General features: G+C 45.5%; 2 protein-coding genes across 2 annotated transcripts; both read left to right on the forward strand.

Annotated features, from left to right (window-relative positions):
- Positions 1-2,480: 2,480 nt before the first annotated feature.
- Positions 2,481-3,416, forward strand: LOC126691357 (uncharacterized). Its single transcript, XM_050386409.1, has one exon. The coding sequence runs from the start codon at positions 2,481-2,483 to the stop codon at positions 3,414-3,416; it is 936 nt and encodes a 311-aa protein (XP_050242366.1).
- A 378-nt stretch (positions 3,417-3,794) lies between these two features.
- LOC126691358 (uncharacterized) lies at positions 3,795-4,953 on the forward strand. The gene is made up of 3 exons (XM_050386410.1): positions 3,795-4,275; positions 4,380-4,584; positions 4,662-4,953. Exons 1-3 carry the CDS (start codon positions 3,795-3,797, stop codon positions 4,951-4,953), a joined length of 978 nt encoding a protein of 325 aa, XP_050242367.1.
- The last annotated feature ends 7,597 nt before the right edge of the window (positions 4,954-12,550 follow it).

The raw sequence follows: 12,550 nt of genomic DNA on the forward strand, positions 1-12,550 counted from the left end.
GTATTTTGGGGGTCTAAACGTTCAAAGGTGTTTTGTACACGTTTTTGAACTTTCAGTCAGAAAATAAATCAAAATTTTAAAAAGAAAATCTCACTCTTCACTTCCCATCTCAGAACACACACAACCCAAAAGATATAAGAACTCCAAAATTCAGATTTTTGATATTTTTCTTCATCCTTTTTTAGTTAGCAAACAGCTTTCCAGTTAATTACACAAACTTCATTTGGTCACATAACAAAACGTCCAAGAAAAAAAAAACTCCAAATCTTAATTGTCACTCTTTACAATCAGAAGTTTTCAAAGCAAAGAAAGGAGCAAGGATATGGCTTGTGAAATCTTACCTACAGAAAACCTTGGTCTGCTTTAAGAACAGCTTCTACATCTGCAATGTATAAAAATGGTGATTTTGGAAGCATAACAAACAAGCCTTGGAATCAAAATATACATAAGGTGGAGGGAGAGAGAGAGAGAGAGATGATATCTGATAGAACCTATTCTGCCACAGTTAGTGTTTGTCTAGATTGATAGAACCTGATCCATGATAATTTGTATAAAGTAACACTTCAGTTTGTACAGGCTCTCTTTTAGTTAATCTGCATAACTTCTTGTAATATTAGCAATTTCATTTTTCAGAGCTAGACTTGAATAAGAATTGGGATTACAAAATCAATATTCTCTTTGCAAAGAAAAAGGTAAAAAAATCAGGGATGAAACTGTAAGGTTGAATTTATTCAACCATCTAATTAGCTTTATTCCGTGCCAAATTTGCTTGTATTTCAGCATTTAGTAACCCTGTATTTAGGTGGGCTTGTTGTAAGGGTAGTGAGTGAGATAGAGTGAAGTTTGCTCAAGAGTGTGCAAGAAAACAGAGACTCGCGGGTGACTCGCGGCTGCAAGCCGCCAGACGCAGCACACGTGCCAAGCATGCCAGAAGATGAACAGTCATGCTAGCTGGAGCACTACAGGACAAAACAGGACAACTGGCCATACGGTTATCTCGCGACTGGATCTCGCAACTCAGTCAAGTCGCGAGGCCAAGCCGCAAGCCAGCCCTGTTTTGAAAAAAGCCTGACGTTTCACATTCCTCTCTCACCCTAGTATATATACCCCTTATACCCATAAAAGAAAGAGAGCTTTCAGAAAGAATTTTGAGAGAGAAACCCTAAAGAAAAAAAAAAACAAGATTGATTCACCCACAATCTATACATTAGAGTCTCTTCAAATCAGTGTTGTTGATACCGTACCGTATCGGCCGGTGATCCGGTAGGTTAACCCCTACGTTTCGTACTGGTAAAAATATCGGCTGTACCAGACTCGTACCGGCCGGTATTTGAATACTGGACCGAAACGTTTAAAACCCTGTTTTATACTTTTGTTAATTCTGACTTTATCAAGGGCAAAATTGTAATTTTCTTAAATCCTAATTCTAAAACCCTAAGTTCCTATCACTACCCAGTTCCCGCACCGGCACAGCCCTCTTTCTTTCTTTCTCTCTCTCACGCTCTCTCTCAGCTGCTCTGTTCTCTCACACTCGGCAGCTCCGCCCTCTGTTTCTCAGTCGGCGAGCCACAGCCCTCTTTCTTTCTTTCTCTCTCTCACGCTCTCTCTCAGGGCTCTCTCGAGGGTTAGGATCAAGGGTCTCCTCATCCTCATGCCTTTTTCCACCTTAAGATAGAAGCACAAGCGAACCCTTCCTCGAGTTAGGATTCAGACTGAGTGCAATTCAGTTTGTCAATTAGCTAAAGTAAGGAAGAATCAGCCACTTAGGGCGGCTAAGCTAACTTCGGCACCGAGCACCGTAGCGCATAGCTATTTCATCCTGCTCTGTTCTCTCTGCCGTAGTAGTTTAAGGCCAATCTTTCTCTCACACTCGGCAGCTCCGCTCTCTGTTTCTTAGTCGTCGACTCGCCGCTGCTCTGTTTCTCAGTCGCCGCTGCTCTGTCTCTCACTCGCCGCCGCTGCTCCGTCTCTCACTCTCTCGGCCACTCTCAGGTAACGTTTTGTCTTAATTTTTTATGCGTGGAATTATACTTCATGTGGAATAGGATAAATAAAAACTTGATTTTGGTTCTGTGTTCCTAAATTGGATCTGTGTTCCTGAATTGATTTTGGTTCTGTGTTCCTGAATTGTGTTGGTTCTGTGTTCCTGAATTGTGTTCTGTGTTCCTGAATTGGTTCTGTGTTCCTGAATTGATTTTGGTTCTATGTTCCTGAATTGTGTTGGTTCTGTGTTCCTGAATTGTGTTCTGTATTCCTGAATTGGTTCTATGTTCCTGAATTGATTTTGGTTCTGTGTTCCTGAATTGTGTTCCTGAATTGTGTTGGTTCTGTGTTCCTGAATTGATATATATTGTTGTTTCATTCTTGATTTTGGTTAGCTTCAAATATTGGGTTAGTAATTTACAACTTAGTATGACTATTAATAAAAAGGTAACTAGAGTTATTAACAAATAATTGATGGTATATATGCAGTGTAAATTATGACTGAAAATCAGTCAAGTGTAGCATCTGGCCCGGCTGTAAGGTCCGAGGATCCAGCATGGGCTTATGGCCGTGCTGTGCCGGATGCAAGAAATAACACCCAGTGTACTTTTTGTTGTAAAATGATAAGGGGGGGAGGAATTACTAGGCTCAAGTATCATTTAGCTGGGATTCCGGGTGATGTTGAAGCATGTAAAAAAGTGTCTGAAGATGTAAAATGGCAAATGAAACAATTGATTGAAGATTTAAAGAAAAGTAAACAGAAAAAAAGAAGAATGAATAGAGAAATTGCAAATCCCTATGATGTAGATGAGGAGGAGGAGGATGATCATCATCATGATGAAGGTAATAATGATAATGAGAGAGGGGGTTCAAAGAGTCATTCATCAGTTAGTAATTATAACACTAAGGGGAAAGAAAAAGTTGGAGAAAAGTCAAACATAAAATCCTATTTTGCTCCAAGAACAAAACCTGGTTCTCAACCATCCATAAGGTCTTCTTTGGCCTCAAAGCAAATGGTTGAGAAGGCAAGAATGAATTTTGCAAGATGGTGGTACCATGCTAATATACCTTTCCATGCCGCTCACTCTGTGTATTATCAAGAAGCTTTAGATAGTGTAGCAGCTATTGGGCCTGGTTTTAAGGGACCTTCTTATCATGACTTGAGGGGGCCTTTATTACAAAAACATGTGGGTGAAATGAATGATTATCTCTTAGATGTGAAAAATGATTGGAAAGTTTATGGGTGTTCAATTATGTCAGATGGGTGGACAAATCAAAAGAGAGCTCCAATCATTAATTTTTTAGTGTATTGTCCTAGAGCTACCATGTTTCTTAAATCCCTTGATGTGTCAGGCCTAACAAAGGATGCAGATACATTGTTTAAGTTGTTTGATAAAGTTGTTCAAGAAGTTGGGCCTGAGAATGTTGTGTAGTTCATTATAGATAATGATGCTTCTTACAAGTCTGCAGGAAAGAAGCTAATGCAGAAATATGGGACATTCTATTGGTCTCCTTGTGCAGCCCATTGCATTGATTTAATGTTGGAAAATTTTTCTAATAAAAGATATTTTCCTATCATTTATGAAACCATTCAAAAGGCTCAAAAGATTACCAAATTCATATACAACCATGGCAAGATTTTAGCTTTGATGAGAAGCGACTTCACTAATGGTAGGGATTTGATTCGTCCAACCATCACAAGGTTTGCAACTGAGTTTTTAAGTCTTCAATGCTTGACTAAGTTCAAGAAAGAACTTAGGCAAATGTTTACTTGTGATCAATGGGTCGAATCTCGATATGCTAGGGATGTCATGGGAAAGGAGGTGGCTGCAATTGTTTTGGAAGATAGAGAGTTTTGGTTACAATGTCAACAAATAGTGAAGATTAGTGAGCCTTTGGTTAGAGTACTACGTCTTGTAGATGGGGATGAAAAACCATCAATGGGATACTTGTATGAGGCAATGGATAAAGCAAAGGAGAATATAAAAGCAAGGTTGAAGAATAAAATTTCTGCATATATACCATTTACTAGTGTCATTGATGCTAGATGGGATAAACAACTCCATAGTCCATTGCATGCAGCAGGTTGTTATCTTAACCCTGGAATCTTCTTTAGGCCGTCATTTAAGAAGCAAAAAGATGTTACAAAAGGCCTACTTAGTACCATTACAAGGCTGGTTTCTGATTCTGATGAGCAAGATATTCTTAGTTCTCAAATTGAATCATACAAAAAGTCTTTAGGTGACTTTGGAATGCCTATGGCAATCCGCCAACGTGAAAAACTAAGTCCAGGTATGCTATATGTATCTATACATATATATATATATATACACATTTCATTTGAAAGTTTGTTATTTGCTTTGTACTAAATTAATAATTTCTTTTATTTTTGGAAGTTGCTTGGTGGGAGCAATTTGGAAATGACACTCCGGAATTACAAAAGTTTGCAATTCGAGTGCTAAGTCAGTGTTGTAGTGCAACTGGTTGTGAAAGAGCTTGGAGCACATTTGAGTTTGTCCATTCCAAGAGGAGAAATAGGCTTGAGCATAAACATTTGAATGACTTGGTGTATGTTCGGTATAATCTGTTGTTACGAGAAAGGTATGTTTTTAAATATATTCAATTTTTATTTTGAATGATTAGAAAATGTCATCAATGTATGATATTGATTTTGGTAGGAACATTAGAAGGACAAAGGATTACTTGGATCCTATAAGCCTTGATAATATTGATTTAATGGAGGATTGGATAGCTGAGGAATCTGAATTTTTGTTACTAACTGAGGAAGATGTGAATTGGGATAGCATTGAAGAACCATTAGCAACAATGACTTTAGAAGATGATAATGATGATGATGATAATGTTGTTGTTCTTGATGAGGAAGATGGTGAAAATGATGTTGTGTTGACAGATGCTAATACTCATGTGTATTATGGTCCTAATGTAGATCCTTTTGAAGGATGGGAGTAGATCTTGTGTAATTTGTGTTTATTTGTTTTCTTTGTGTGTAATGAACAATCCCATGTAATTTGTGTTTATTTGTTTTCTTTGTGTGTAATGAACAATTTTATGTATGTGTTTTTTTTTTTAGTTGATGTTAAAGTTTCAAACAATGAATTATTTGTTCTTAATTGAAGTAATGTTTTATGATAAACATGAATTTTTGAGGTATTGTTTTATGGCAAATAGAGATTTTGTGTATGTATGTGTGTATGTGTGTGTGTATATATATATATATATATGTACGGCACCAAGCTTCCAAAGCCCATACTGGCCTTGGGCCCAGACCCATCTAGGCCCCGGGCCCAAGCCCATACCGGCCTTGGGCGCAGGCCTAGCAGAAATTTCCAGTTACCTTATGCCCTTCTTGAAACTGCCTTAGAGTAAAAACAAGTTTTGGGTATTGAGTTCCCAGAATTGACCAGTTAATCTTTCCCGGTAGAGCGTATGAGTCATATCCGAGAAGGTCATGATACGCACGGGAACGTGAGTTGCCGAACATAATCGGTGAAAATGGAACCAAGTTCCAAGATCATAAATGCTGCACCGCCCTTTCACCTAAACAACCACTTTAACCAGATAATACTGGACCTTCAGTAGCACTAACGGTGACTGTAATCATGATCTCCCCACTAACCTTGGCTATAAATAGAAGAAAGTTGAGAGAAGAAGGGGTTCAGAAAAATTGAGAGAAAACAGTGAAGGAGAGGGTACCAACTGGGTGTTACTTTGAGTCTCTCTGCCGAGAACGACCCATTGTAGGAAATACTTAAGCCCACTACAAATAAATTGTGAGCCCAAGTGACCTAAGGTCCATAAGTCTTGCACTTGGTTCTTACAATTGGCGCCCACCGTGGGGCTCTCCTAGGAAGCTGTGGTTTGAGTGAGACTCAAGCAAGGGAGATGTCTGAGGAGCGTTCAGGAGGGCACGTTCCGAGCAATTCCGCAGGATCTTCTCGGGGATCGACGTGGAGGGAGAGAAGGCAGAAACGGCTGGAGGATAGGGAGCATCCAAGAGGAGAGGAAAGGTCCAGATTGGGAGAAGGATCGGCCCAGACACACCGGACGATTTCAAGCGTCTCAGCACATCGGCAACATGATGATAGAGACCGGGAGCTGGAGCGGTTACGCAGATTGGTAATGGACTTGGAGCTGGAAGCAAGGGGTCGGCGCCACGAAAGGAACCACAACCCCCAACCCAGGAGAAACCGTGGCGAGGAAGGTTCCAGCCGATCTGTTACACAACAACATCGAGACCGATCACGTTCTCAAGAGTCACATCGACACTCCCGGGAGACGCGTCATAGACGGGACCATTCCCGGTCGCATGGATATGATAACCAAGGGTCAGAGTCGCCAGAGGAGCGGCGGCACCACAACGCCGCAATGGACGCCATGAGCAGGGCCTTGCGGATGGCAGCCCGGTCTCCATTCTCTGATGAGATCGAACGGGCACCCATGCCGAGCAGATTCACGCGTCCACCATTCAATTCCTATGAGGGGAGGACAGACCCCGTGGAGCATGTCAGTCATTACATCCACATGATGTCTTTGCATGCGCACAACGATGCATTGATGTGCAAAGTATTCCCATCTAGTCTCGACTCTACCGCACTGAGATGGTTCAATGGGTTGCGGAAAGGTTCTATACACAGCTTCGCCGAGCTGATTCAGGAGTTCGGCAACAGGTTCGTAACATGCAGCCGAGTGCAACAGCCGGTCGACGCGTTGCTTTCCATGAAAATGAGGGTCGGGGAAACCCTTCGGAGTTATGCCAGCCGATACTGGGAACTCTACAATGAGATTGGTGGGGGAAACGAGAAAATTGCGGCTAGCACCTTCAGGATGGGGCTCCCCGAGGATTCTGAACTGCGGGAGTCGCTGACAAGAAGACCCCCGGAGGATATGAGGCAACTGATGAGATGCATAGAGGAGTACAAACGCCTGGAGGATGACCGGCTGCAAAGCAGGGGGAAAGCTCCTTTTACGGGGAGATCTCGGCAAAGCATCTTACCGCCAAAGCCGAAAAGGGACTTCAGAATGCAGGAACCAGATGTGCAGATCGAAGGGGTTAATGTGTTGTTTAAAGAGCCCGTGCACAAGATACTGGAACGGATAAGGAACGAGCCATTCTTCAGATGGCCGAACAAAATGGGGGGCGACCCATCTCGGAGGAACCAAAGCCTATACTGCACCTATCACAGAGACAAGGGGCACACCACCGAGCAGTGTAGGGTATTGAAAGATCATCTCGGGCAGTTAGTGAAGGCAGGGCACCTGAAAGAGTTTGTAGCAGATTCCACTGACCGGGAGACCGGGCAGGGCGCCCAATAGAAAAGGAATCCCCTTCCACCACCCCTGGGGGTAATCAACGTCATTCATGCCGCACCGAGAAGAGCAGCAGCGGCAAGAAGGGTAATGACAGTGGCTTGCGCGGAGGGAGAATCATCCAAGAAGCAAAAGAAAGTTGGACGGCTGGACATCTCGTTCGGAGAAGATGATTTGGAAGGAACCATCCAACCTCACGACGACGCTTTGGTGGTGACAGCCCGGATAGGCGGATTCTTGGTGAAGAGGGTGATGATTGATCAGGGTAGCGGGGCTGACGTTATGTACCCGGACCTCTTCGAAGGGCTCGGGTTAAAAACCCAGGATTTGGCGAAGTATGACACGCCATTGGTCTCGTTTGACGGGAGAGTTGTGATTCCCAAGGGGCAAATCTCTCTCCCAGTGGACATGGAGGGCAAGGAAGTTATAGTTACGTTCATAGTAGTCCGATCATTCGCACCTTACACCGCAATCCTGGGGAGGCCGTGGATTCACGCCATGGGGGCTGTTCCGTCCACCCTTCACGTGAAAGTAAAATTTCCTACTGAGTACGGAGTTGTAGAGGTAAGGGGGAATCAACAGGTGGCGAAGCAATGCCTCGTAGCCGCGGTCCGGTGGGAAAAGGAACAGCTCGGTCAAGCTGAGCACGCCGAGAAAGAGACTGCATAGCAATTACAGAAACCCCGGGAAACTGGGGCGGACGTTGCCGAGGAGGTGCTGAAGGTAAGAATTCTCCCAGATAGTGACAAATACTTCCAGATAGGTACAAGCATGAATGACCGGGAAAGGGTAGAGATGTTGTTGTTCCTGTTGCAGAACGTAGATGTCTTCGCATGGAACTCGTATGAAGTGCCCGGCGTAGACCCCGAGTTCATTGTTCACAAACTCAATGTGGGAAGAGCATCAAAGGAACACGTCGATGCAGTAAACCTGGAGGTCCAGCGACTAAAGGAAGCCGGGGTCATAAAAGAAATATTCTTCCCGAGATGGCTAGCAAACACTGTCGTAGTGAAGAAGAAGAGCGGTAAATGGAGAGTTTGTGTGGACTTCACCGATTTGAATAGAGCGTGCCCCAAGGATCCATTCCCGATGCCCAAGATTGATCAGCTAGTGGATGCCACGTACGGGCACCCGAGAATGAGCTTCTAGACGCCTTCCAAGGCTACCACCAGATTGCCTTGGCACCCGAGGACCGAGAAAAGACAGCATTTATATCCCCAAACGCAAACTATCACTACGAGGTCATGCCGTTTGGATTAAAGAATGCCGGGGCCACCTACCAGCGTATGATGACAAGGATGTTCTGGGAAAAAATTGGATGCACGGTTGAAGTTTATATCGACGACATGGTGGTAAAAAGCAGAAAAGAGTCGATGCATACTGAAAACCTTCGGGGAGTATTCGAGATATTGTGACGACACAAGCTGCGCCTGAATGCCGAAAAGTGCACTTTCGGAGTGAGGGCTGGCAAATTCCTGGGTTATCTGATCTGCACTCGGGGAATAGAGGCTAACCCCGACCAAATAGAGGCCGTCAATTGCCTCAAACCACCGAGCAATCCTAAGGAGGTGCAAGTGCTCACTGGGATGCTGGCCGCCCTGAACCGATTCATCTCCAAGTTTGCCGATCGCTGCCGGCCATTCTATCAACTTCTGAAGAAGTGGAAGGGGTTTCAGTGGGACGAGAGCTGCAATGAAGCTTTTCGAGAACTAAAGGAATATTTGGCAAAGGCGCCGAGGTTGACGGCCCCGGAGCACGGGGAGGATCTGTTTATGTACCTTGCAGTCACCGATCATGCCGTAAGTGCTGTGTTACTAAGGGACCGGGGAGTGCAAATGCCGGTGTATTACGTGAGCAAAACCTTGGTCGATGCCGAGACAAGGTACCTGCCTCTTGAAAAGTTGGTTTTGGCCCTGGTGCACGCCACGAGGAAGTTACCACACTACTTCCAGGCACACACAGTGTTTGTCCTCACCGAGTATCCATTGCAATCACTGTTGAAGAGGTCCGACTTCACAGGACGGATTGCTAAATGGGGGACTCGGTTGGGATCGTTTGACATAAGATACCGACCTAGAAGCTCGGTGAAGGGGCAGGTTCTCGCTGATTTCATCGCGGAATTTACACCCAAGAATGAAGGCAAGGTAATCTGTAGTGCGGAGATTCGTCCGTGGAGGTTATTTGTGGACGGCGCATCAAATGCTATGGGGGCCGGGGCTGGTATTGTCATAATCACCCCTGAAGGCATGCGACTGGAACACTCCTTCAGATTGGGGTTCAAAGCCTCGAACAACGAAGCCGAATATGAAGCCCTACTGGCCGGATTGAGGGCAGTATTGCATCTGGGCGCAAAGGACGTGGAGATCTACTCGGACTCTCGGCTGGTTGTTTATCAGATCACCGGGGACTTCGAGGCTCGAGATCCCCGAATGAAAGCTTATCTAAGTACGGCAAAGCAAATTATCGGTCAGTTTGGAACGGTAAAGTTATCCCAGGTAGCCCGGTCACAAAACAAGCATGCTGACTCTCTTGCCACGTTAGCCTCATCGGCTACCGAGGACACGCCGAGGCTTATCACGATAGAACTTGTAAGGGAGCCAAGCATTTGTGTGAAGACTGCTCTCGACCAGGCCGGAGTAAAAGTTGTGCAGGTGACGGTGGCCGAACCATGCTGGATGAACCCGATCATAGACTTTCTTTCCGAAGATAAAGTTCCAGAGGATGAGGCCGAGGCCAACAAGATTCGACGAATGGCTCCTAGGTACTGGTTGTCTTCGGACCGAAAGTTGTACAGAAGGTCCTTCGCGGGCCCTTACCTCTTGTGCCTGCATCCTGAAAGAGTCAAGGAGCTTCTAACCGAGCTGCATGAAGGAGTGTGCGGCGGGCATGCTGGGGGACGATCTTTAGCACACAGAGCAATGACGCAGGGGTTTTAGTGGCCACAGATGCAGAAGGACGCCGCCGAATACGTTTGGAAGTGCGAACAATGTCAAAAGCACACCCCAATGATCCATCAGCCGGCAGGACATCTAAATCCTGTCAGCAGCCCGTGGCCATTTGCACAATGGGGGCTTGACATCCTCAGGCCATTCCCCCGAGCAACGGGGAACCGCCGATTTGTACTGGTGGCTGTGGATTACTTCACAAAGTGGGCTGAAGCTGAAGCCTTGGCCAATATCCGGGATACTGACGTGAAAAAATTTGTGTGGAAAAACATAGTTACAAGGTTTGGGGTGCCGGATTTGCTAGTGACAGACAACAGGCTACAGTTCGACAGCAACGCTTTTCGGACCTTTTGCAGCGAGTTCGGCATCAAGAACAAGTATTCAACCCCGGCATACCCCCAGAGCAACGGCCAAGCTGAAGCAGTAAACAAGACTATTTTGAACGGGCTCAAGAGAAGGTTGGATGGAGCGAAAGGAAGATGGGTAGAAGAACTACCCAGTGTTTTATGGGCCTACCGCACGACCCCCAGGAGATCCACGGGGGAAACCCCGTTTTCTCTGGCATACGGGGCAGAAGCAGTGATACCAACCGAGGTGAGCTTATGCAGTGCACGGGTCGCCGGGTTTGACCCCGTACAGAACGCCGACTTGATGATGGAGCATTTGGATTGGCTAGAAGAATGCAGGGAGGCCGCGACCGTACGTCTTGCCGAGTATCAGCAGAAGCTGGCCCAAAGGTACAACCGAAATGTAAAGGCCAGGGAATTCAGTGCCGGGGAATTAGTGTTAAGAAGGGTTGTGGGGAACATGCGAGACATGGCTGCAGGGAAGCTTGCTCAGAGCTGGGAGGGACCATACAGAGTCACAGCCATCGCCGGTGCAGGGGCCTACTACTTGGAAGACCTGGACGAGAGACCGCTCCCCCGACCATGGAACGCTAACAACCTAAAGAAATTCTACACGTAATCGTCGATGTAAGCCAGAACTTGTATTCTATTAAGATTAAGAGCATGATTAACCTTTTTGTCTATGCTGTTTTTGACTCTGTAACCGCACACCGAGAGAATCGCTGATAAATCTCTAAGGACAGAAACCTGACCCTCGGCTCGATCAACATCGCCGAGCAGGTGAAAACCTTACGAATAAATTCTAAGGACAGAAACCTGACCCTCGGCTCGATCAACATCGCCGAGCAGGTGAAAACCTTACGAATAAACTCTAAGGACAAAAACCTGACCCTCGGCTCGATCAATATCGCCGAACAGGTGAAAACCTTATGAATAAATCCTAAGGACAGAAACCTGACCCTCGGCTCGATCAATATCGCCGAGCAGGCGAAAACCTTACGAATAAATCCTAAGGACAGAAACCTGACCCTCGGCTCGATCAATATCGCCGAGCAGGTGAAAACCTTACGAATAAATCCTAACGATAGAAACCTGACCCTCGGCTCGATCAATATCGCCGAGCAGGTGAAAACCTCACAAATAAATCTATAAGGACAGAAACTTGATTCTCGGTTAAAATCAAATATCCGGACAAGCGGGAACTTTGCAAACAAATACTCAAAGGACGAAAACACAATTCTCGGTTAAACCAAAACCGGATAAAAACCTAACCCTTTTGCAAAAACTAAGTCCAATAGCGCTCTCAAAATTACCCACAGCGCCGCACAACAGGTTTTCGGGGGTACCATTCTATTAAGCGGCCATAGCACGGGTATAATTCAAGCAAAACACAAACAGATATAATTTCATTCAACAGGTTGAAACGGAAAGAGAAAACGGACTGCTAATTAAACAGGTAAAAGCAATTGTTCAATCACCACATCCCGGTGACATGGGCAAATAATACCAATAAGTTAAAGCAATTGTTCAATCACCACATCCCGATGACATAGGCAAATAAAAATAAAATAAAAATAAGCTAATAAGTAAAAGTAAAATCAGCTGGGAGGTTGGGTCGGTGGTGGCACTTCCTGCTGGACGGTCAGGGGGAAAGGCTGGCCTTCACCAAGAAGCTCTTGCACGGTAGGTATGCTCGTGGCTTCCATTTCCTCGGGCTCGGCGTGAGAATCGATTTGCTCAACCAACTCCCTCATACTGGCCGTCTCCTCCTCGTCAAAAGCAGCCGGGGCGTTCTGGACGGCAGGTACAGGGTTCGGAAATGGAATCTGGCCGGGGTCTCTCAGCGGCGAATCTTCAGGAACTCCCATTGCCTGAAGAGCGGTAAACCACCCGGCCTCGAAGCCCATATGTCGAGCCCGAGCCACCACCGGCTCTGCGGAATTCTCG

The sequence above is a fragment of the Quercus robur genome, chromosome 7 (genome assembly GCF_932294415.1).
Source record: "Quercus robur chromosome 7, dhQueRobu3.1, whole genome shotgun sequence".
NCBI lineage: Eukaryota > Viridiplantae > Streptophyta > Magnoliopsida > Fagales > Fagaceae > Quercus > Quercus robur.

Coding starts and splice junctions, on each gene's coding strand:
- LOC126691357 (XM_050386409.1), top strand. CDS start 2,481: ATGACTGAAAATCAGTCAAGTGTAGCATCTGGCCCGGCTGTAAGGTCC.
- LOC126691358 (XM_050386410.1), top strand. CDS start 3,795: ATGGGAAAGGAGGTGGCTGCAATTGTTTTGGAAGATAGAGAGTTTTGG. Junction 4,276..4,379: donor ACGTGAAAAACTAAGTCCAG/GTATGCTATATG, acceptor TATTTTTGGAAG/TTGCTTGGTGGGAGCAATTT. Junction 4,585..4,661: donor AATCTGTTGTTACGAGAAAG/GTATGTTTTTAA, acceptor TGATTTTGGTAG/GAACATTAGAAGGACAAAGG.